General features: G+C 48.9%; 1 protein-coding gene across 3 annotated transcripts in view; it reads left to right on the top strand.

The window, feature by feature from the left end:
- The window catches only part of LOC115502601 (zinc finger protein 77-like), a 135819-nt gene that overhangs the window by 67560 nt on the left and 45513 nt on the right, over positions 1 to 22746 (top strand). The window contains exon 1 of one of the 3 annotated variants that reach the window (XM_032595499.1): positions 17910 to 18086. The exons of 1 other annotated variant lie outside the window; for it this stretch is intronic. In XM_032595499.1, the coding sequence (XP_032451390.1) occupies positions 18084 to 18086 (3 nt within the window). In that variant the 5' untranslated portion in view covers positions 17910 to 18083. Of the gene's footprint in view, positions 1 to 17909; positions 18087 to 22746 lie in introns of those variants that run through there. One more of the 3 variants, XM_030298131.1, reaches the window with a different exon arrangement.

Here is a 22746-nt window from a genome sequence, read left to right as displayed (position 1 = left end):
CTCCCACCGAGGACACGTGTGAAGGAAAACACGGCGAAGTGTAGCCTGAGAACGTAGGGACCGTGGAAAAGCCTTCGGGCATCCCAGGAACCTGTGTGCACACACACACTGGGGACTAGCCCTGAGCACAGCACCTGTGGCAAAGCCTGCATTCTCCCCTAATAGTCATATTTAAAACATGACCAAACACCACGGAGAGAAGTCTTCTCGATGGGAAAAGTGTCGGAAAAGCTTGGAAGGATCGTAGGTCACGTATTTTGTCCACGGCAGGTCAGGCAGCCCCGGCATCTTCTAATTGTTGTAAATATGGATTTGTCTTTGCAAATGCCTCTTCCTTACAGGGATCCCAAGTGCGTTAATTCCAGCTCATGCCTAAGAAGCATCCCACTGTGTCCTCCTCACCTGTAGGGCATTATTTTGTTATCTCAGATCCGAAAACCGCATACAGTTATGGCAAACGTGTCTCCATGACGATGTCTTCTGGACCCAGGGCTGATCAGTGGTCTGTACGTGTATCTCGTCCTCTGGTGCAGAGACTAGAACTCCCCGACTCCGCCCTGCCCCTCCTTGCGGTCTTTGTTATTGAAAGTTGTGTCTCCACGTGTGCTGTTGCTGCCGTGTGCCCACCTGTGTTCCCCAAGGACGTTAGTAAACGCGCAAGGATACTGGAGGAGGACAGTCTCCTCTGATCGTGTTCACGGTTTGACCTCCGCTCATCGCCCTTGATCTCGGTTGTTCATCAGTCATGACCCATTGAGTTACGAAGAGAAACTCTGTTGGGGGTGCCTGGGTGGCTCAGTGGGTTAAGCGCCCCACTCTTGATTTCGGCTCTCAGGTCATGAGCTTGCGGTTCGTGGGATTGAGCCCCGTGTCAGGCTCTGCGCTGACAGCTCTCTCTCTCTCTCTCTCTCTCTCTCAAAGTAAATACATACACTTAAAAAAAAAAAAAAAGAAGAGAAACCTTGTGGCTTGAAGTGGAAAGCTAGTGTCCGGCTGGTTCTGCTGGGTTTCGTTGTGAGCCGTGTGAGGCGGGAGGCCGTATGTCCCAGAGTCCTCCTCTGTGCGGCTCTGAGAGGAAGGCCCTGAGAAGAGAAGCTGTGTGGGGCTTGGAGAGCAGCAGTGAGGAACCGTGATTCTCCATCCTTCCGTGCCGCCAGGGGACAGACGCGTGGGGACCCAGGTGGGCCCGAGTCACGGCATGTTGTCCTGGCTTCTGGTCTGCCGTCTGGAACAGCCCCCATGTAAGAAAAGTTTGACATTAGTTCTTGTTAGCATGTTCCAGAGACTTCCACGAGCTGTCCCGTGACAGACCGTCTTGGCTTCCCGGTCCCCACGGATCCTTGTGTTGCCCTGTGACTCTTTGTGTCCGTGAGGCCGTCTCTTCAGGCTGTCGTGCTTAGCGAGCTCTCTTATCCTGTGACCCCTTCATCTCCATACTTTTCTTAAAAATGTTAATCTTACTTTTTTTTTTTTTTTTTTGAGAGAGTGAGCGGTGGAGGGGCAAAGAGAGGGAGACAGAACCCCAAGGGGGCTCCTCACTGTCAGCACAGAGCCCGACTTCAGGGCTCGATCTCACGAACCGTGAAGTCATGACCTGAATCGAAATTGAGAGTTGGACGCTTCGCCAACTGAGCCACCCAGACGCCCCTCCATGCTTTTCCTCATACGTGATTTCTGTGGTGAGCATCTCAGGGTAGGTCTGTGTCCTGCCTCCCTCAGACCAAAGCCACAGATGCAGGAAACCTCTGTCCTTGGTTGCATTGTAGAGAGGCTGTGCTGACCCTGCCTTTCTTCTTTCTGGATGTTTCCGTGATTGGAATTAGCACCTGTGAGTGTATTTGGCAGTTTGTGGGAGTTTTCCTCTATAGCTGGCCGCTGTCTTAAGAGAGAAACCCAGTATGCTTACTGACTCTTGTTACACGTGATTTCCCAGTGTTTAATTCTGTTGTTTTTAAAAAATTTTTTTTTTCAACGTTTATTTTTGGGACAGAGAGAGACAGAGCATGAACGGGGGAGGGGCAGAGAGAGAAGGAGACACAGAATCGGAAACAGGCTCCAGGCTCCGAGCCATCAGCCCAGAGCCTGACGCGGGGCTCGAACTCACAGACCGCGAGATCGTGACCTGGCTGAAGTCGGACGCTCAACCGACTGCGCCACCCAGGCGCCCCTAATTCTGTTGTTTTTAATACGTGGTTCAAAACACTGTAGTTTTGTGAAACAATCGCCCCCCCCCCCCATTATTTCTTAGAAAGCATCTTACCTGGGTTTTCCAATCTTTTACATCTTTATAAGTGTTTTCTGATTCGTTGCCCGAGATTTTATGTTCAAATATGATCTGCTGGGGAAGTGACTCATTTTTGGAGTATGTCATTTTTTCCATACATATTCAGAAGCAACAGTACTAAATACTGTTTATCTTAAAAGTAAAACTGAACAGTTCCTTCGCCAGGAAAAATGTTTATCTGTCCTTAGCAGTTCAGCAGAGGAACGCTTCAGCAAGGGTATAGACGTGTCTGGAGAACAAAGGAGAGGAATGCTCTTTTATAGAGGAGAGGGGGGGTTGTAGGAGGGGCTGGTATAACAGCGCATTGTCATGAAGCGGGAGTTCAAGTGGAGTGTATTTTCATGGGCTGAGCTGTGACGGTCTGCCACTGGCGAGGCCATTCATGGCAGAGGAGGAAACCTTTCTTCCTCCTGGTGGGACAGTAAAGCAGTAGCTGAAGGCGTATCGAATCCGAGGGTGTCTTTCCTTCGGAGTGTGTAGACAGTCAGCGCTGGGTCATGAGACCTCCCTAAGATCGTTCTTCAAAGGCATTTCTGACCAAGAGACGGGCTTTACGTTGTTAGTGGTTTTGTCCCTCAGTGCTGGGGAGGATGTGTCTTGGTTCTGTGTCTCACGTGAGCGAGGGAAGGTGCACAGCGCTGGAAACCAGTTAGGGCCCCACGAAGGAAAGCTGGGCGGAGAAACTCTCCAGCACTTCCCACCTCGCCTGTATTTATCAAGCTGATAAGCATCGGAGGGGCGGCCGGCTGGCTCGGTCAGTAGAGCGCACAGCTCTTGATCTCAGGGTTGTGAGTTCAAGCCCCACGTTGGGTGTAGCGATTACTTAAAAATAAAATCTGAAGAGACAGAGAGAGAGATGGTAAGTATGGGGAATCATCTAATTATTAGGTACATCATTTTCCAAAAGTTTGACAGGCAACAATATAGAAACCTTAGAATAAATATACAAAACTAGCTTAGCTTGGCAATTCTACATTATGTGAATAATATTCTTTTTTTAAATAATTATTTGTTTCTCTAATTTTGTTTGAATTTTTATTTTTATTTTTGAGAGAGAGACAGAGTGCCAGCAGGGGAGGGGCAGAGAGAGAGGGAGACACAGAATCCGAAGCAGGCTCCCGGCTCTGAGCTGTCGGCACAGAACCCGACATGTGGCTCGAACCCATGGACTGTGAGATCATGACCTTAGCCAAAGACAGGCTCCCAACCGACTGAGCTACCCAGGCGCCTCAAAATGATTATTTGTTTTTGAGAGAGAGAGAAAGTGTGAGCAGGGGAGGGGCAGAGAGAGAGGGAGAGCGAGAATCCCAAGCAGGCTCTGTCCTGTCAGCACAGAGCCCAATGCTGGGATTGATCCCACAAACCATGAGATCATGACCTGAGCCGAAACCAAGAGTCGGATGCTTAACTGACTGAATGAACCAGGCGCCCCAACAGGTGAGTATTCTAAACCGGACCCTAGGTCTGAAAGTACTCAACTGAAATAGTTATTGTCACTTACTCAGACTTCGGGGAGAAAGGTCTTATTTATAAAAGCAAACCCGGAGTCCTGGATGCATCCTGGAAGTCTCTTGGAGAAGCAGCATAGAAGGTAGAACAGTGGAGGGGTGCCTGGCATGTGACTCTTGATCCCAGGGTTGAGTTTGGGCCCCATATTGAGCATAGGAATTGCTTAAATTATTATTAAAAAGAAAACAATAGTGGGTCCTGTAGGAGCACAAGAATCAACTCAGGGGACTGGGGCAGATGTAGTGCAAATAATGCAAAGCAGTAGCTGATGAAATTTTTTGCAATAATGGCAAAACTTCAAAGTTTATTATTTATTTAAGTTCTCTCTATCTCCAACGTGGCTCTCAAACTAATGACTCCAAGATCAAGAGTCCCATGGGGGCGCCTGGGTGGCTCAGTCAGTTAAGCATCTGACTTCGACTCGGGTCATGATCTCACGGTTCGTGGTTCGAGCCCCGCGTCGGGCTCTGTGCCGACAGCTCGGAGCCTGGAGCCTGCTTCGGATTCTGTGTCTCCCTCTCTCGCTGCCTCTCCCCTGCCTGCATTCTCTCTCTCTCAAAAGTAAACATTAAAATAAAATTCTTTTTAAAAAGAAAAAAAAAGGGTCCTGTGGCTGCTCCAACCCTGCCAGCCAGGTGCCCCAAAAGACATTTTAAAATGTATTGTTAGTGGCGCTTGGGAGGCTCAGTCAGTTGAGTGTCCAGCTCTTGATTTCGGCTCAGGTCATGGTCTCACGATTTCGTGAGTTCAGGCCCTACATCAGGCTCTGCACACCGACTGCACGAAGCCTGCTTGGCATCGTCTCTGTCTCTCTCTGTCTCCCTCCCACCCCCCATCCCCTGCTCTCTCTGTCTCTCTGTCTCTCTCTCAAAATAAATAAACTTTAAAAAAAAAAAAGTGGTATTGTTATTCCAAAAGAACTGTCTGGAACCAAATGTGTTATCAAATGCAGCCTTTAGAGCTGCATTTTTAGAAACTACTGCATAAGAATCCCGTGTCAGTGAAGAGTTCAGATGAAAGAAAGACTTTAAATTCTGAACGTCTTACCTCTTAGGAGAAAGCCAGTGAAAATGACTGTATCACAGGGCCTTGATGAGGGGGTTTCTGAAAGGCCACAACTCGAAGAAGAGATTCCCCTCTTTTGTAACAGTTTGGGAAAGGTGGACAAGGGCATGTTCTTTCCACGAAGGACAGAGAAGAAGCAACGATGAGAAAAAGGAACCCAGGCGAGGCTGAACGTCTCAGGAGGGCTGCGACCCAGATGTTGCCTGCTGCCTTTCGGGGAAATCTGTACCAGCTATTGGTCTAAATGTGTGGTTTTACCCTTGGCTGAGGAGAGAGGGAGACACAGAATCCGAAGCAGGCTCCAGGCTCTGAGCCGTCAGCCCAGAGCCCGACGCGGGGCTCGAACTCAGACTGTGAGATCGTGACCTGAGCTGAAGTCAGACGCTTAACCGACAGCCACCTGGGCGCCCCCAGTTTGATCCTTTTTAAAACACCAATCAATAAGCTATGAAAAATCTTTATTGTGTAGAGGGGTGGCATGTTCAACGCCATAGGGCGTCCAAAGGATGTGTCAGCATTAACCAGCCGTGAGGGGTTTTGTTGGATCCAAATGTCCAGTTCCAAGATCGAGTGCCCCGAGTATTGATCCTGAGTTTGAGCAGACTGCAGATTTTTGAGACTTTATGTCCCTTTAAACCCCAGAGTTTAACAGGTAGATAATGTCTTCCATCGAAGGGAAGCAGAGAATGGAATTATCTCCATAGTGTAACAAAGGAGAGAGGCAGAAAACTTTCTATCCTCCAGATCAGCTTTAGGGGCTTATGAAGTCAGACGCTGTGTGGCTCCCTGGGGCACGACTGTCCGGTGTATTTCTGTGCCTCCAAGTGAGAGCAAAAACTCGCTACGCTTACCAACTGGAATCCGAAAATCCACTGCATAGATAAGTCCCAGTGAAAAGTTTGCTCTCAGTGGCAGTGGGTGTCTATAGCCGATGGGGGTTGGGAACAACGGTGTGGAGGGAAGATGTTATTTATTGCCGAGACGTCTTGGACAGATGTCCAAGGTCAGCCACTGGATTTTCTGCTAAGTAAGATGGGTGTTACAGGGAGTAGTGCAGGGGGTCATGAGACACCGAGGCTTTCAGTCTGTCATCGGCTTGATGCCCTAAAGGGCTTCCTTATTTATAGGGTAGGGACTAATTCTGGGAAGAGGTGTTTTTTGTTGTTTTATTGTTTTGTTTTGTTTTGTTTTGAGAGAGACTGCAAGTGGGCGAGGGGCAGAGAGAGGGAAACAGAGAGAGAGAGCGAGGCTTGAGCTCTCCTGATGTGGGACTCGAACTCACGAACAGTGAGATCATGACCTGAGTCAGTCAGATTCTGCGCAACGACCGAGCCACCCAGGCACCCTTTAAAAAGATTTGTTTAATAAGACTTTCTTTTAAAATTTATTTACTTTTAAAATTTATTTTGAGGGGTGCCTTGGTGGCTCAGTCGGTTGAGTGTCCAACTTCGGCTCAGGTCATGATCTCGCTGTCTGTGACTTGAAGCCCTGCGTCAGGCTCTGTGGGCACAGAGCCTGGAGTCTGTTTCAGATTCTGTGTCTCCCTCTCTCTCTGCCCCTCCCCCACTCATGCTCACGCACGCTCTCTTTCTCTCTGCAAAAATAAGTGAACTTAAAGAATAAAAAATAGAATAAAATTTATTTTGAGAGAGAGAGAGAGAGAGCATGAGCAGGGAGGGGCAGGGAGAGAATCCCAAGCAGGCTCCCCGCTGTCAGCACGGAGCTGGGTGTGGGGCTCCATCCCAAGACCTGAGATCATGACCTGAGCTGAAATCAAAAATCCAGAGTCAGACGCTTAAACGGCTGAACCCCGCCCCCCCCCCCCCAGGCGCCCCTGGGAAGAGGTTTTGAAGGATCTGGTTGAGTCTTGATGGGAGGTCACTGGATTCTGCCCAGAAAGAGCATGGTAGCTGACCCAATGGGAACAAATGACCGGTGTTCTTAGACTCTGCTCTAGTGTCTCAGCGACAGAGCATAGAAGAGAGGACCTGGGCTCACTTATTTCCTCTCATTGGCTATTTTGATTACTACTGCCCCATTCCAGAATTACTTGCCCATTTTGAGGAAATGAAATTCTGGGATTTTACCTTTCTTGGAAGACTCGGCCTAAGACGTGAATAGGGGAGGAGAAAGGAAGGAGAAGAGGGTACTTCTCAAAGCGCCTAGACAAGGAACAGGCTGACAGGCAGGAACCTGCTGAGATATTTTAGAGACGCCCCCCCCCGCCCCCCCATAGTGGAGCTGTTTTTTAGCCCTTCCAGGCAGGGGCTGCGTTACAGCAGGGGGCTGGGCACCAAGAATGTACTGGTGTCGACAAGGATGGAGATCCCTTCCCAATGTGGAGGTGGTTCTGATGGGGGAGGATGGGGCAAGCTGAGGGCAAGGTACAGGTTGCGACGTGCACACACACACACACACACACACACACACACACACACCAGGTGAGATATGTGAGACATTCCTCGGACACTCCTGGCTACCCACGAACAAAGGAAAGGGGTTTAAGTGCTTGCCATGGCAATGTGGGAAACTAAGGCAAACGGAAAATTAAATTCCCTTACTGCCTACAGCTCATTGACAAGTCCTTGAAACTGGCAGAGCGACCTCCTTCTAGGAGCTCAGCTGCCTCCATGAGGACACTTTGCTGGGAGCAAAAGGCAATCTGGGCTTAACATTATCCTGACCTCATGGACCCTGTTAGTCTACTCCCTTTATCTCACCTCCCCCAAGATACATGCTGGCAATCATCCGCCAAGCCTGTGGACCCCTGATACACATCTGAAGGGTCTCATGACTGAGGTTTTATTATATGGTAATAAATGGCGTTTTCCCTAGCAGCAGCCAGCCCCTCAAGGTCCTGGGAACCTTGCTTCCAAAATACCTTAGAGACTTACTCTATCCTTGACCCCCTGCCAACCTGAGGGCGTATAATGAGTCACCCGTCACAACCCCAGTGCGGCTCTTCCTGCCCATGGGTCCTGTTCCCGTGCTTTAAAAAAATCATCTTTTGACCCCAGAGATGTGTTCAGGAATTCTTTCTTCGCTGTCGGCTCCGGACCACCCCACCATCACCCCAAAACTTCAGTTCCACAAGCTGATTGAGAGGGAGGACTGAGAACAACCCCTGTGGTTCCCTGGAGCCCCGTCGCTGGGAATGAAGAGGGTGTGGGAAGGGCTGGCTGGAGGGACACAGGGGGGTGGAGTGCTTACATTTGTAACAAACTTTTTCCCCAACACCCTGGCTGTTTGCAATAATTGCAGAAAGCAGAGTTTTTTGTTTTCATCATTTTGTGTAGGGGCTTCCATTTGCCGTAAGTGGAAATTGAGAATGTATTCGTATTCGTGTTTCTTCAAGTGAGGAGCGTGTCCGTGAAATTACCTGAGTCTGGAATGGTCACAGTTTCTCATTCCACGCTGGTTTCTTTTGCCTAAATGAGAAAGAATTCAGTTGTGCTCATGCATAAACAGAGTTATGAGCTACCCAGGTACCTTCAGTAACTAAAGTTCAACCAGAATTTTCTTGAAAGGCAATTTGGAGTCCATTGTAATCATCATGAAAAGGTTCATCAGGTTGTGATGGGCAAGGCTGAGTTTTGTTCCCCTCCCCAGGCTTAAGGGAAGATGGCACATCGCTCAGTATTTCCAGTGAACGTTCTAGCATCCTGGCCAACATGTAGGTGTCTGATTCCCTAATACTCTTTAAGATGTTCCCATTGAGCCAGCTTCATCCAGTGTTTGGCCTAGCTGTCTCCAGCAAGCATGTGATCCAACTGGTATAAATCTGAGAAACCGGGGTGGTGAGTTTGAATAACTGTTAAATTCTTCAGCAAACCACTGGGAATCCTCAGTCACTTTGGGAAAGTCTAACTCTGGCTCCCTGTTCAGCCTCTGACCATCAGGCTTTATCTTAGGCTTTATTTGGATCCCCACAGGGGCGTGTTGTAACGGGTTCAGGAGAGCAAGGATTGGGGAGAGAATCAGAGGAAAAGGACCTTCACTGAAAGGATTAGGAGGAGGGTGGGGGTACACAGGTGGTAGGAAGGGAGCAGAGGGAAGAGAGGAAGGGGGCACTGATGGCCTGGTCTGCACTGGAAGGGGCGCCCACGTGTCTGGAGACAAGATGGGGAAGGAGGAGACTCGGAAGGTATTTTGACATCTTTCAGTGGTTTGTCTCTGACAATTTAGAAATAGTGTTTTGCAGAGAAGGGAATTTACATCTTGATAGTGTTTGGAAGCTTCCAAATACCCATTGAAGTAGACATCCCATCTTGATGGGGTTTTGGGGCGATGGTGGGGGTCCAGAGCCAATGTCCAAGAAAGAATTCTTGAGACATCTTTGGTGCAAAAAGGTGCTACTAGTAAAGCACGGGGACAGGACCTGTCGGCAGAGGCACTGTGTCGTTACTGTGGGGGGTGACCTGGGACTTGGGGGAGGTAGAGAAGGAAAGTTTCCAAAAGGACTTTCATATGCTAAAGAGGACTCCTAAGGAGGCAGGGGCCTTGCTGTGGTCAAGCTAAGGTGGTTTTCCCTCTTGTAAGGCATTAACATGAAGACAAGACAGTTGAGACTTAATTGGTGGAAAGTTTTACTCTGCCTGTCTCAAATATTTGCCAATGGGCCACAGGTTACAAAGAAATTTAATTAGAAAAAAAAAATTTTTAATGTTTATTTATTTTTGAGAGAGAGAGAGAGAGAGAGACAGAGTGAGAGCAGGGGAGGGACAAAGAGAGAGGGAGACACAGAATCTGAAGCAGACTCCAGGCTCTGAGCTGTCAGCACAACAGAGCCCCACGCAGGGCTTGAACCCACAAACCATGAGATCATGACCTGAGCCGAAGTCGGACACTTAACCGACTGAGCCACCCAGGCGCCCCAAGAGGTTTAATTTTATTTAAATTTTTATCTGGCGTTTGTTCCCCACATCACCATGTGATGTTAGGGCTTCAGGAAATTGAGTCTATGGGTTTCTGGTGGTTAGACGCTATTGATAAGATTGCCTTGTTCCTTGTAATTTACTAGGACATTTGTGAGCTGATGGAGACTCACTGTGCTCTCCGTCAGTTGACCATTGGGTTTTTTTCCCCCCTTTCTTTTGTTCTTGGGCAGCCAGGATTGCCTGAGGAATGTCACACAGATCCCACTCTGGGGCGTGGGGGAGGGAGTTTGCCGGGTCTCAGCTTGCTTTGCGCTCCCTCGTCAGTCTGGTTTTGGCAATTTTAGCGACAAAGCTGTCCAATTCAACTTTGTTAAGAATCCATCTGGGGAGATCAGAAGTCTCTAATAATGGCCATTGATGTTCTAAGTTACTTCTAATGAAGTTAGTTAGAAATGTGTGTGAGGATGAAAAAATGCTCAACTTCACTCATCATCAGGAAAATACAAATCAAAACCACCATGAAATACCCCCTCACACCTGTCAGAATGGCTAACAGTAACAACTCAGGCAACAACAGATGTTGGCGAGGATGCGGAGAGAGAGGATCTCTTTTGCATTGTTGCTGGGAATGCAAGCTGGTGCAGCCACTCTGGAAAACAGTATGGAGGTTCCTCAAAAAATTAAAAATGGAACTACCCTACGACCCAGCCATTGCACTACGAGGCATTTACCCAAGGGATACAGGTGTGCTGTTTCGAAGGGACACATGCACCCCAGTGTTTATAGCAGCACTATCGACAAGAGCCAAAGTATGGAAAGAGCCCGAATGGCCATCAATGGATGAATGGATAAAGAAGATGTGGTACATATATACAATGGGGTATTACTTGGCAATCAAAAAGAATGAAATCTTGCCATTTGCAACTACGTGGGTGGAACTGGAGGGTATTATGCTAAGTGAAATTAGAGAAAGACAAAAATCATATGACTTCACTCATATGAGGACTTTAAGAGAAAAACAGATGAACATAAGGGAAGGGAAACAAAAATAATATAAAAACAGGGAGGGGGACAAAACAGGAGAGACTCATAAATATGGAGAACCAACTGAGGGTTGCTGGAGGGGTTGTGGGAGGGGGATGGGTAAGGGGCACTAAGGAGGACCCTTGCTGAGATGAGCACTGGGTATTATACATAGAGGATGAATCACTAAATTCTCTTCCTGAAATCATTGTTGCACTACGTGTTAACTTGGATTTAAAGTTTAAAAAATAAGTTAAAAAAAAAATGTGTGTGAGGAGAGACCATAATTATTTATTTATTTATTTATTTATTTATTTATTTATTTATTTTTTCAATATATGAAATTTATTGTCAAATTGGTTTCCATACAACACCCAGTGCTCATCCCAAAAGGTTCCCTCCTCGAGACCATAATTTTTTAAATATAAAACCAGAGGGTGGGGTGCCTGGGTGGCTCAGTCAGTTAAGCATGTGACTTCAGCTCAGGTCACGATCTCACGGTTTGTGGGTTCGAGCCCCACGTGGGGCTCTGTTGTGCTGACAGCTCAGAGCCTGGAGTCTGCTTCAGATTCTGTGTCTCCCTGTCTCTCTGCCCCTCCCCTGCTCACGCTTTGTCTCTGTCTCTCAAAAATGAATAAATGTTAAAAAAAAATTAAAAAAACCCAGAAGGTATGACACAATGGGTCTTGAGGGATGCTCTTCAAGTATTTTGATGACTGGGATCCCATTCCTTAGCTTTTTCTTTAGAACAGAAAGAGAAATTCCTAAATACCACTGTTTCGACAGGAACAGGTTGGTTCCAGAAGGACTTGGTCAAAGACCTCTACCCAGGAACAGTCCGCGCCCACATGATGCAGAGAGGAAAGGCGAAAGAACTGTAGATACAATTCAATTTCCTTATGGCTTGTAGCCCACTGACAAATACTTCAGGCTGGCAGAGTAGGACTTTCCTCCAGGAATGCCCAACTGTCTTAATCCCTTGCTAGAGATAAATAAATAAATAAATAAATAAATAAATAAATAAATAAATACCCAAACAAAAACACAAACAAAAACACAAAAACAAAACCCCAACAACAACCTTAGTTTGTCAATAGCTAGGCCTCCAGGATCCTGTAAGCCTTCTTTAATGTATTAAAATGGGTTTGGATGGGAAGGCAAGCTGGTGCAGCCACTCTGGAAAACAGTCTGGAGGTTCCTCAAAAAACTAAAAACAGAACTACCCTACGACCCAACAATTGCACTACTCGGTATTTATCCAAGGGATACGGGTATGCTGTTTTGAAGGGGTACATGCACCCCAATGTTTATAGCAGCGCTATCGACAGTTGCCAAAGTATGGAAAGAGCCCAAATGTCCATCGATGGGTGAATGGATAAAGAAGATGTGGTGTATACACACACATACACACACACACACACACACACACACACACACACACACACAGTGGAGTATTACTCAGCAATCAAAAAGTATGAAGTCTTGCCATTTGCAATTACGTGGATGGAACTGGGGGGGGGGTGTTATGCTAAGTGAAATTAGTCAGAGAAAGACAAAAATCATATGACTTCACTCATATGAGGACCTTAAGATACAAAAGAGATGAACATAAGGGAAGGGAAACAAAAATAATGTAAAAGCAGGGAGGGGGACAAACCATATAGAGACTCCTAAATATGGAGAACAAACAGAGGGTTACTGGAGGGGTTGTGGGAGGGGGGATGGGCCAAATGGGGAAGGGGCACTAAGGAATCTACTCCTGAAATCATTGTTGCACTATACGCTAATTTGGATGTAAATTTAAAAAAATAAATAATAAAATAAATAAAATAAAATGGGTTTGGAAACTTCCTCTGTCTTTCCCTCCCCGAACTGCAAAGGATAATCAGTTGCCCCTCACAATTGCACTGCAGCTCTATCTGCCCACAGGTCCTGTCCCCACGCTTTATAAACCACTTTTTTTGCACTAAAAACATCTCCAGAATTCTTTTTTTCTTTGTTTCTTTTTTTTGAGAGACAGCGAGACAGAGTGTGAGGGGTGAAGGAACAGAGAGAGAGGGCGGCACAGAATCCGAAGCTCTGGGCTCTTGATCTCTCTTTCACTCCTGAGCCCCACTTCCCATCACATCTTGCAGAGGACTTGGACAGAAGGCCAGCCCACTGCTAACGGGCTCAGTTTCTGACACCAAGTAAGGTTGACCTTTAGCATCACGTATTCCACCCGCAAAAAAAGTGGGTTTATTGGCACTAGCAAGAATTGCAAATCAGGACACGCAAGAATTGGCAAATCCATGCGCAAGTTCAGAGAGGAAAGGGGAGGATGCTCTTTTACAGGTAAGGGGGAGGCGGGGGGAGGGGGAGGACGGTGGGAGCGGAGTTGGGAGCGGCTGTTATAAAGAAAAAAATCCTTGGGGGCAAATCGGTGGTTAGACGATGGTGGCTTCTCATTGGCTGCGCTGTGTCCGTCTCTCATTGGCTGGACTGTTGCTGGGCAGAGGAAAGCTTTCTCACGCGGGCGGGGGCAGAAAAGTTGTGTGCGCCCGCGCCTCTTTCGTGTGGCGTCTACAGCTGCCCGGGGATTGGATGGGGAGCGCCCCCTGCTGGCCTCCTGCCTTCATTGTGGAGGGTTCGCTTTTGTATTCATTTTCTTTCTGGTGTGATGTTCCTTAATTCTTTTGCGGCTACCACCTTTTAGTTCTAGAAACGCCTTAGTCATTCCTAATGATGCTTATGTAATGGCCTTTGACAAAGAACACCGGGAGTCGCCCCCTTGCAGGTTAAGATTGGGGAAGGGGGAGGGGCGCCTGGGTGGCTCCCTCCTTTAAGCATCTGACTTCAGCTCAGGTCATGGTCTCATGGTTTGTGAGTTCGAGTCCCGCGTGGGGCTCTGTGCTGACAGCTCGGAGCCTGGAGCCTGCTTCGGATTCTGTGTCTCCCTCTCTCTCTGCGCCCTGCACCCCCCTCCCCATGCTGTCTCTTGCTGCCTCTCAATAATAAATAATTGTTAAAAAAATTTTTTTTTAACATTGGGGAATGGGGAGACAGACACGCATCTTCCCTGCTTGCCTGTGAACAACCAGAACAGTGTTGTTGGTGAGGTGAGTCTTAGAGGTGGTGGGAATGAGTTCTTACACGGAGCTCCAGGCATAACTGCCTTGAGGAAACTGCTAATTTCTGGAAATGCTGCTTCCCCCTGTGTGTTTTCCAAATAGCTCTTAAATGTTTACATGAAAATTGATACCAGAATTGGAAACCTGTCCTTCCCCCCTTACTTATTCTCACTAGGAATAGTGCTGATTATGCTGAACAGGACATTTCTTCCCGTGATGGGTGGGAAATTGATTGGCAATGCTCCACCCAGTGGTGTCTCCTTGTGTGATGCCAGTGGAGGAAAAATGGGCCAGGCCTTTCTCTTTTATTCAGATCACTCATGGTTCTGTTGATACGCCCCCAGTTGACACAGATCAGTTCCTTTTTTTTTTTTAATTAAAAAAAATGTTTATTTATTTTTGAGAGAGACAGAGACAGAATGTGAGTGGGTTAGGGGCAGAGAGAGAGGGAGACACAGAATCCGAAGCAGGCTCCAGGCTCCGAGCTGTCAGCACAGAGTCTGACGTGGGGCTCGAACTCACAAGCTGCGAGATCATGACCTGAGCCGAAGTCGGACGCTCAACCGACTGAGCCACCCAGGCGCCCCAAAGAGATATTTTGATATAACTCTCTGCCAGTTAAAGGTGAAGAGAGTGTCATTTGTTAATATACAGGTCATATTTAAACACAGTTCAGAAGACTATTCTGGGAAACATGCATAGCATCTTCTATCTGGGTAAACTTGTATCAGAGATACAGGTACAGGAGGTTGGTGGGAATAGGAAAGTGAAAGAGTAAAATAGTGATTTCACGTAACACTGGAAGTTGATACCTAAATTCATGACAAGGTATATGCAGTACAAACACACACATACTCTGGGTTCAGTATTGTACCCCCACATTTCCTGTCTACGTGGAACCTCAAAATACAGCCTTATCTAGAAATAAGGTGTTTGCACATTTAAGGAAGATGAGGCCACACTGGATTAGGGTAGGTGTTGACCCAGTGATGGGTGTCCTTATAAAACGGGGAAATTGGGACACAGAGGCCTGTGCTGAAGACAGGGCTTGACCATGTGAAACAGAAGCAGGGATTGGCATGATGTGTCTACCTGACAAGGAATGCAAAGGGTTGTGGGCAACCCCCAGAAGCTGGGAGGGAGGCCTGGGACAGACTGTCCTTCAGAGCCTCCAGTAGGAACCAGCCTTGCAGACAACTTGATCTCAGGCTTCCAGGTGACTCATTTGTGACACCACAAATATTTGTCTGGCACTGTGTTACGGCAGCCCCATATAATGAATGCATTCTGGAGGAGGGAGGGGACCTTGGATTCAAAGGATACCAGAAGCCAGTGTCGCTGCAGAGGAGTGAGGGGGGCGGAGGGAGGAGGAACAACAGACATGAGAGGAGTGGATGGGGTGGTTTCCATGCGCTGGTTGACCAAGAAGTCTCGCTTTGATGGTGGGTGGTGTGGATGCCCAACATGAGCCGATCGGGCAGCCTCACAGGATCCCTCTGTTACCATGACAACGGGCACTAGGCTGGTGGTGTCCGTCAAGATGGTGGATCATGCTGGGCCGTAGCAGTGGCAATGACGTGGAGGTTGGAGTGCAGATAGAATTTGAGTTGGAGCCATGAGCATTTCCCGGGTTGCAGGTGGGCTGAGAGATTCGAGGAAATGTTCCAATGTGTCAATACTTAACAAATAGTTGGATCGCGTCAGTAGAACTCCATCAATACCATAACCAAGTTTTTCTTGGAACTTCACAAATCCCACTTCAGAATTTTATACGTAAGAACAAGCGTTCAATCATGGACATGCTTTTCTATATAATGAGGCAGAGGGAATTACCCCAAATTGAGCTGTCATCAAGAACATGTATGTTGGAAGCATAATGGTGAAGGTACGGATGTATAGAAGTATATTTGCATTAGAATCAAAGATCATCACTTAAACCAGAAACTCCTTCATGGCCTATCACATTAAACAACTGTCTAGGGACATGTGTGATACCAGAGCATCTCAGTTCCAGGCCTTGGAAACATCTCTGCCGAGAATCCCCAGCCCTGAGGGGCCTGTCCTGGGTAGCCTGAGAGTGAAAGAAATCCAGGGAGAAATCCTCATGAACTTGTATTCGGTAAGATTTCTTAACTGTGACCTGATAATCACAGGGAACACAAGAAAAAGTAGGTAAATGAAGCTTCCACAAGACGAAAATCTTCTGCACATCAAAGGTCACTAACAAGAGGTTATAAGGACACCCATAAAATGGGAGAACGTCCTTGTAAATCGCATGTATGATAAGACTTTATCCTGCAGAATACACAAAAAACTCCTATCTGAATGACAAAAACTCATCGCCGTCAGAAAGGGAGCAAAACCTTGATCAAACATTTCTCTTAAGATGACGCACAAATGTCTAATAGACACATGAAACGATCCTCCCATCAGGACGATGCGAGTCAGAACCACGATGAGATGCCGCTTCCCACTCACGAGGACGGCTAGGAGCCAGAATCCAGAAAAGAAGCGGCGGCCAGGATGTGGAGAAAGCGGAACCCTGTGCTTGGCTGGTGGGAGTGTCAGGGCAGCTGATGTGGAAAAAAGTTTGGTGGTTCCTCAAAAAGTGAAACACAGAATGGCAGTGTGACCCAAGTGTTCCAGTCCTACGTAAACAGAAACAGACACTCAGATGTGTGTACAGGAATGCCAGGTGCAAAACTGTGCGTTCCCCGCAAAAGAGGGAAACGTCCCAAGTGTCCCCCAGTGCGTGGATGGATAAACAGGGTGTGGCATAGACACAGGACGGACGGTGATTCAGCCCCAGAGAGGAATGAAGGACAGACACATCATGCACGTGAACGTATGGTGACAGTGTTATACCACGTGGAAGACACCAGCCACACCAGGCCACATGGTGTGAGTCACTTACATTAAATAGGCAGAGTGGGCAAATCCGTAGAGACACGAAGTATTTCAACAGTGCCCAGGAGGCATGATTTCCTGGCTATTGTGGCCTTTAAATTTGTTTAGGAAAATGGAGATATTCACATCCCATAGGGCTCACACTTTTAAGAGTAAAACTCAGTGTTTTGTTTTTTTTTTTTTTTTTTTGTATGTTCTCAGAGCTGTCCCACATCAATGCACCACCTGAAGAAGGAAATGGAACCTTTACATTTCTCATTTACAGGGTCCGATTACAAACTGGATGTGCTGTGACTTTCCTTGCAGAATATAACGCAAACCTGAGGGTTGTAACGTGTCACACCTGTGGCTGTGGGCTGCAGGGGCCGCGGGGTCCCACGTCCCTTGATGGCTGAGGCCCCAGGGCACTTTTTATTGACCTGAGGCCTGAGAAGTGGAGGTCGGTTCAGTGGGCGGGGCCTCACGCTTTCAAAGGGCCAGGTCAACACCCAAGGAGGTCTATTTCCCCTTAGGTGAGCTCACACGGTGAGCTGTTCTGTCTGTCTCTCTCTCTCTTTTTTTTTTTTTTTTTTAATTTTTAATGTTCAATTATTTTTGGAAGACAGCACAAGCGGGGGAGGGAAAGAGAGAGAGGGAGACACCGAATCTGAAGCAGGCCGACAGGCACCCCGTCGGTGAGCTGGTCTTAAACACAGGGGACAAGTGCACCGTCACCCTGTAGGGGCCATGGACTGAAGGCTCATCGGGTCCTTCTGTTCTGTCGCGTCCCGATGCGACGCTGGACAAGGGAGGCTAGTCGGAAACTGAACCAGATTCCTGACACAGAAGAAGGAGGCAGGCGGCTCAGCCGGCCCAGAGCGCATTCTGCTGAGAGCCGATCCTGGCAGGCGGATTGGACACGTGTCTACCGCCAGCCTGTCACTCAGGGGGCAGGAGGCGGGACTGCGGGGGGGGGGGTGGGAATCTGCCCAATTTGCGGCCACAATGGGCGGTGCCAGGATTACCCTCCAATCACAACGTGAAGGGCCGAAGGCTGTCCTATCACGGCACGGAAGCGAAGTGGCTCGGTAATGTCCAATCAGGATCGGGGGCGTTATCTTCGGAGCACCATCCAATCAGATCGCAGGGACTGAAGGATCGCCCAATTAGGGCACGGGACCTGTACACCACCCAATCAGGCCCGAGCGAGAGCCCGGTGGGTGTGGCTCTCAGCCGGGGCGGCTGGCGCAGTCGGATCCTGCGCTGCCACGGTTGCGGGTGTGCGGGGCGTAGGAGGACGCCCCGAGGGCGCGGAGCTGGGCCCCCGAGATGGTGAGTGCGTGGGCCGGAGGGGCGGATGGGACCAGCCGGAACTAGGTGGAAGCGTCCGCGGCGGGGTGTCCCCCTCCCTAGGGTTGGCATCTGGGTCCTGGGCGGATGGAACTGGGAAGGAAGGCTGGGGGAGGGGGGAGGCCTGGGATTCGGGAGCGTGTGCGACGACCTGACTAAGCAGGAGTTTGCTCCTCGGTGGGGGACAGGTAGAGACTGTCTGGGTGAGTTGTCTCATAAAGGAAACTGTTTGCAGCCGTAAAGAGGCCGCAGGGAATAGCTTCCGAATCCGCGACTCCCCAGAGGCGGGGGGGGGGGGGGCTTTTATGGAGGGTGACGATGAATATTTAGAAAGGGGAGCTCTGTTGGGGGCAGTCTAGGCGGGCGTGAGGTCGCTCGGACCGAGCTGGAAGACGTGCCCAGAAAGCACGCGTGCAGTGTGACGGTCACGGAGCCGGAGCTGCTCCCGGGGGCTGAGACTTGGACGTTAGAATCCAGCGGAGGTAAGTGTGGGACGTGGGGCCGGGGCTGAGCGCGCGCTGAGGGAGCAGGTGCACGCGCATGGGGGCCTGGGCTGCGATCTCGGGTAAGAAATGCAGGGTTTTCTCACTTTGGAAACGGCGCGGAGAGTTTCACGGGTTTGGCTGTTTCCTGGCCTGGTGCAGACTGTCAGTCTTTGCTTCCACGCTGTTCCCTTCAAGTCGTAAATGGCTGAGATTGCTTTTCTGTTTTTCCATTTCTTTGTGATTGTGACCCGGACCAGGAAGTTCTGCAAGGGGTGTGCTGGGCAATTAGAGCCGGAGAGGCGTAGATCACGGAATGGAGCGGGGGTCCTAAAACGATTGCTTTTCTGGGCGCCCCCTAAACCCGCTGAGCTTACAGGGGGGACCCACGGTGGACCTGTCACCCAACCAACCTGAGTTCTCTGCTTGGTGAGTCAGAAACTGCTCCACACTGAGCAGTCCCAGGAAGAAAACTTTATTAGCAGCAGATACGGAGATCAGTAGATCACAGGAAATAACTTCCAAAGCCCTGACTCCCCGGAGGGAGGGTGGATGGGCTCTTCTGGTTTAGGGCTGGGATGGATATTTCCATGGGGAAGCCTCCTCGTCCTGTGTGGGGTGGAAGGAGGGGTGCTGCGGGTGGGCCTTGGGGCAGCAGGCCTGTCCCCAGTGTAGTAGTCATGTACAGGAGGCTGTGCTCCTCCCCCAGTGGTAGAGACTTCAGTGTGATAATGAGGTAAAGGTAATTGGTGGTCATTCCAGAGGTCCCTCCAGGTCCCTCTGCACCGACAGGAATCCCGGGGCTCCTCAAACTGGTCGGGGAGGTTGGGGCCCTGGAGGTCTGGTGAGGGCAGTGGGTCTGCTCCAGGGGCGGGTTCCTGTCATTTGCCTGAGTTAAAAGGACAGCTGGAAAGGACAGCTTAGAGAAACGTGGGGCAAAGTTCTGTGAGTACAAGCTCATCAGCTTGAGGTCTAGCTGGTGACAGACTTGGGAGATGACCTCAAATCTGCGCCTGGCTGAGGACAGTTTATTACAATCAGTTCCAACAGGGACCAGCTCCCAACTCAGGGACCCTCCAGTGAAAGAGAACGAGGCTTGGCTGTTCTGCAGGAGGGGGATGGGCAGGAAGGCCCAGTGTCAGGATCCCACCCTTGTGGTGGAGGAAGGCCTCATTGGCTCAGGTCCCCAGGGCCTTGTTCCTCAGCTCAGTGGATGTTCAGAGTGTGGGCCACCTGCAGTTCAGGGATCTGTGGGGAGGACAGCAGCCTGGGTAAAGTTTGGGTAGGAAAGGGGTGGTTGTGGACAGTTGGTCAAACCAGGTTCAAAGGAAAAATACGAATTGAGTAAGGAGAGACATGTATTGACGACAATGTTTGCAAAGGTGGGAGAGGGGATTGTTGCACTAGGGGCAGGGGCCTTGCAGGGGACAGGGGCTGCTGCTGCCGGCAGTGTGGCTTTGTCTCCAGGGTAAATGCCTCGTAAGTCCTTCTACGCTGGGGGGACATTGCATATTGTAGCTCATGAATAAGTTACACATCAGCAGGAAACGAGGAGCGGAGTGTGAACCATATGTCGCTTCTGGGTCCCGTCACTTGCGACTTCATGGCGTCCAGCTCGAGTGTGTGACACGGGGTCTCCTGGACGTCACGCGTTGGTTTATCTGATTCCTCCAGGGCTGAGCATTTCTCACGTGTGGGTTTCCTCTTCTGTGGAAGCATTTCCAGCGTGTTGTGACCTGTAACTCACATGTCTTCTTCCTGATCTTCTGTTTCCTTCACGTCCTGGGGACATTCAGGCTGTTTCATTTCAGCGTGTTGTGTTTTCTCCACGTCAGGGTGTATCCTTTCTCTGGGTTGTCTGCGTAGATGGACCCTTCGCGTTGTTAGTAGACTTGAACTTCCCCATCTCTTCCTGTGTAGATGATCGTCTTTTGTTCCGTGAGAAAACTACATCACGCAGGTCATAATCACACATGCTGGAACTCTCTCTCCATGTGTTCCTCTTGTTTCCGCGACAGATAAATCCACAACACCCAGTTATTGTCTGTGAAGCTGATGATTCCTTTTCCTCCACAGATGTCTAGTCTTTCCTGGCCCTGTGTGTCCTAGTGTCTCCATCTTGGCCACTGGCCTTGGGCACCTGCCTGGTAGACATCCACTTGCTGAAACCAGGGGCGCATGATGTCTCCCCTTAACAATATATTATGGGAATCGATAGCAAATGGGAGATACTTGTTGTGGGAGATAAGGGCATCCCCACATGTGTCATCCAGTCCAAGATCAGGAATGTGATCCCATCTATTATTTCCACAAGCCCATAGTTAATCCCATGGAGTGGGGTATACTCTGGGTTTTAAGGAGTGATTTTCCTTACACATTCATGCAGAATTGGTCAAGGTGATAGTTGAGTCATGCATTTGGGGAGTCCTTCCCATTTTCCAGCTGTTCAAATAATCCTGTGTCCCTGGGGTCTTATTATTTTCCCGACAGAGTAACAAGCATGGAGATTCTCTATCATGACCTGTTGTGGAAATTTCTCTAAATTTCACCTCAAGTTGTCTAGCATTGGTATTCAGAATTTTAAGAAAAACAGTTTTAATTTTTAATGACTTTAGGTCATGACAAAGGAAGATTCAAAACCTTAGTTTGGAGATCTATGGCCAGGTATTTGAGGAACCAGAAGAATTCAGGATCTAATCTGGTTTATAAGAAATACTATCAAATTCCAATATCTCCAAAGAGGTGGTTTTGAAACATAATTATTTTCTCTCTGAATTCACTCCTGTTTCCAAAGATAGCCAAATCAAGACTGATGGTTTGTGAAACAAGTTCAGTTTTAACAGTCATTGCCTAGTTACTTACAAAAGCTCAGGAAGAACAGTGATTGGCCAAATAGGTTTTTCAAGAAGCTTGCTTTGCTCAAAATTGTTATCAGGAATCTCTGGATTGAACTTTTGTAGCCCCTTGAGGCCAGAAGACAAGCCAAATATTTGTCACCAGACTTGTCCGCAAGACCTGTAGATTTATGTGATTTCTTTTTCTCAAGGTCCCCAAACCATCCTGAGGTTTCTGGCACCTGCCAGGAGTTGACTTTACTCACCTGGTAAGGCTGCTGGGAACTCTGTCAGCAAGGCATCAGGCCAGTATTTCCAGAGGGGTTGATTGGCTCCACAAAGTCCACCTTAATTCCTTCAAGCTGTCTGGTTATTTCTGGGTCTTTGCAGGTCTGTCTCAAATCCGACATTCCTATCAAATCTTTGGTGAAATAACCAATGTGTCCAATGGTGTCCTGTTACAAGGAGAATACATTCTCATTGAACTTATGCAAAAGGAGGGAGGGAGTCAGCACTCAGATGTGTAGGAATGTGTTTGCTTGTAGATCAAGATGGCAGCTGCATACATGGGAACTAAGGAGTTAAGGGGGGAATCTGACAGAAGCAAGGCTGCCGAGACTCAGCCAGCATCAGGAAAGGGTCCCAGCTGAGTCCTTCACATGTGTGGATTCACCATGGCCGAGCTGCCATTGCCATATTTGCCACTCGTTGGGAATAGACCTTGGGAACAGAGTGGAGAGGAGAGGAAAGGGGTAATTCACCCATACAGGCCCGAATGGTCTGACCTTGTTCACCCTCAGACCCATAGACCATACCAGGGACCCCCTTGGATAGAGAACTTTGGCTGCCTGGTGAGGACTGTGGTTACACCTGCCAAAGGGAAAAAAGAAAGGAGAAGGAGTCAAGGATCCCCCCTGAAGGGCAAGAGGGGAAATCCCTCATCCTGTTGGGCAAGGGGTGCCCCATAGATGCCCCCTGGGACTTGGGATCCTCACCAAGGAGGAACCTCAGGTGGAGGTTGTCAGCTGCCCAGAGAACTCTAGAGTCAGTCCACCAAGGGAAACTCCCAGAAAATTCCTAGAAAATCCCAGGAGAGGCCCAGTATAGCAGAGGGTCCCTGTGAAGGCCATCAAATGTGGGGCGACCCGATCGAGGGAGGTCCGCAGCCCAGGGGGTGAGAGAATTCCCCCAAGGCAGAACAGAGGAGATGGGAGTTTGCTGAATACCCTGCAAGGGAGCAGCGGGCAGGATGGCAAAGGAGAGACCATCTGCCGGGAGGTGGTGCTGGGGGCTACAGTTATGGGGTCACGAGGGAGCATGGGAACC

This window comes from Lynx canadensis, chromosome A2, assembly GCF_007474595.2.
Source record: "Lynx canadensis isolate LIC74 chromosome A2, mLynCan4.pri.v2, whole genome shotgun sequence".
Lineage (NCBI taxonomy): Eukaryota > Metazoa > Chordata > Mammalia > Carnivora > Felidae > Lynx > Lynx canadensis.
This window is presented reverse-complemented; position numbering and strand designations above follow the sequence as displayed.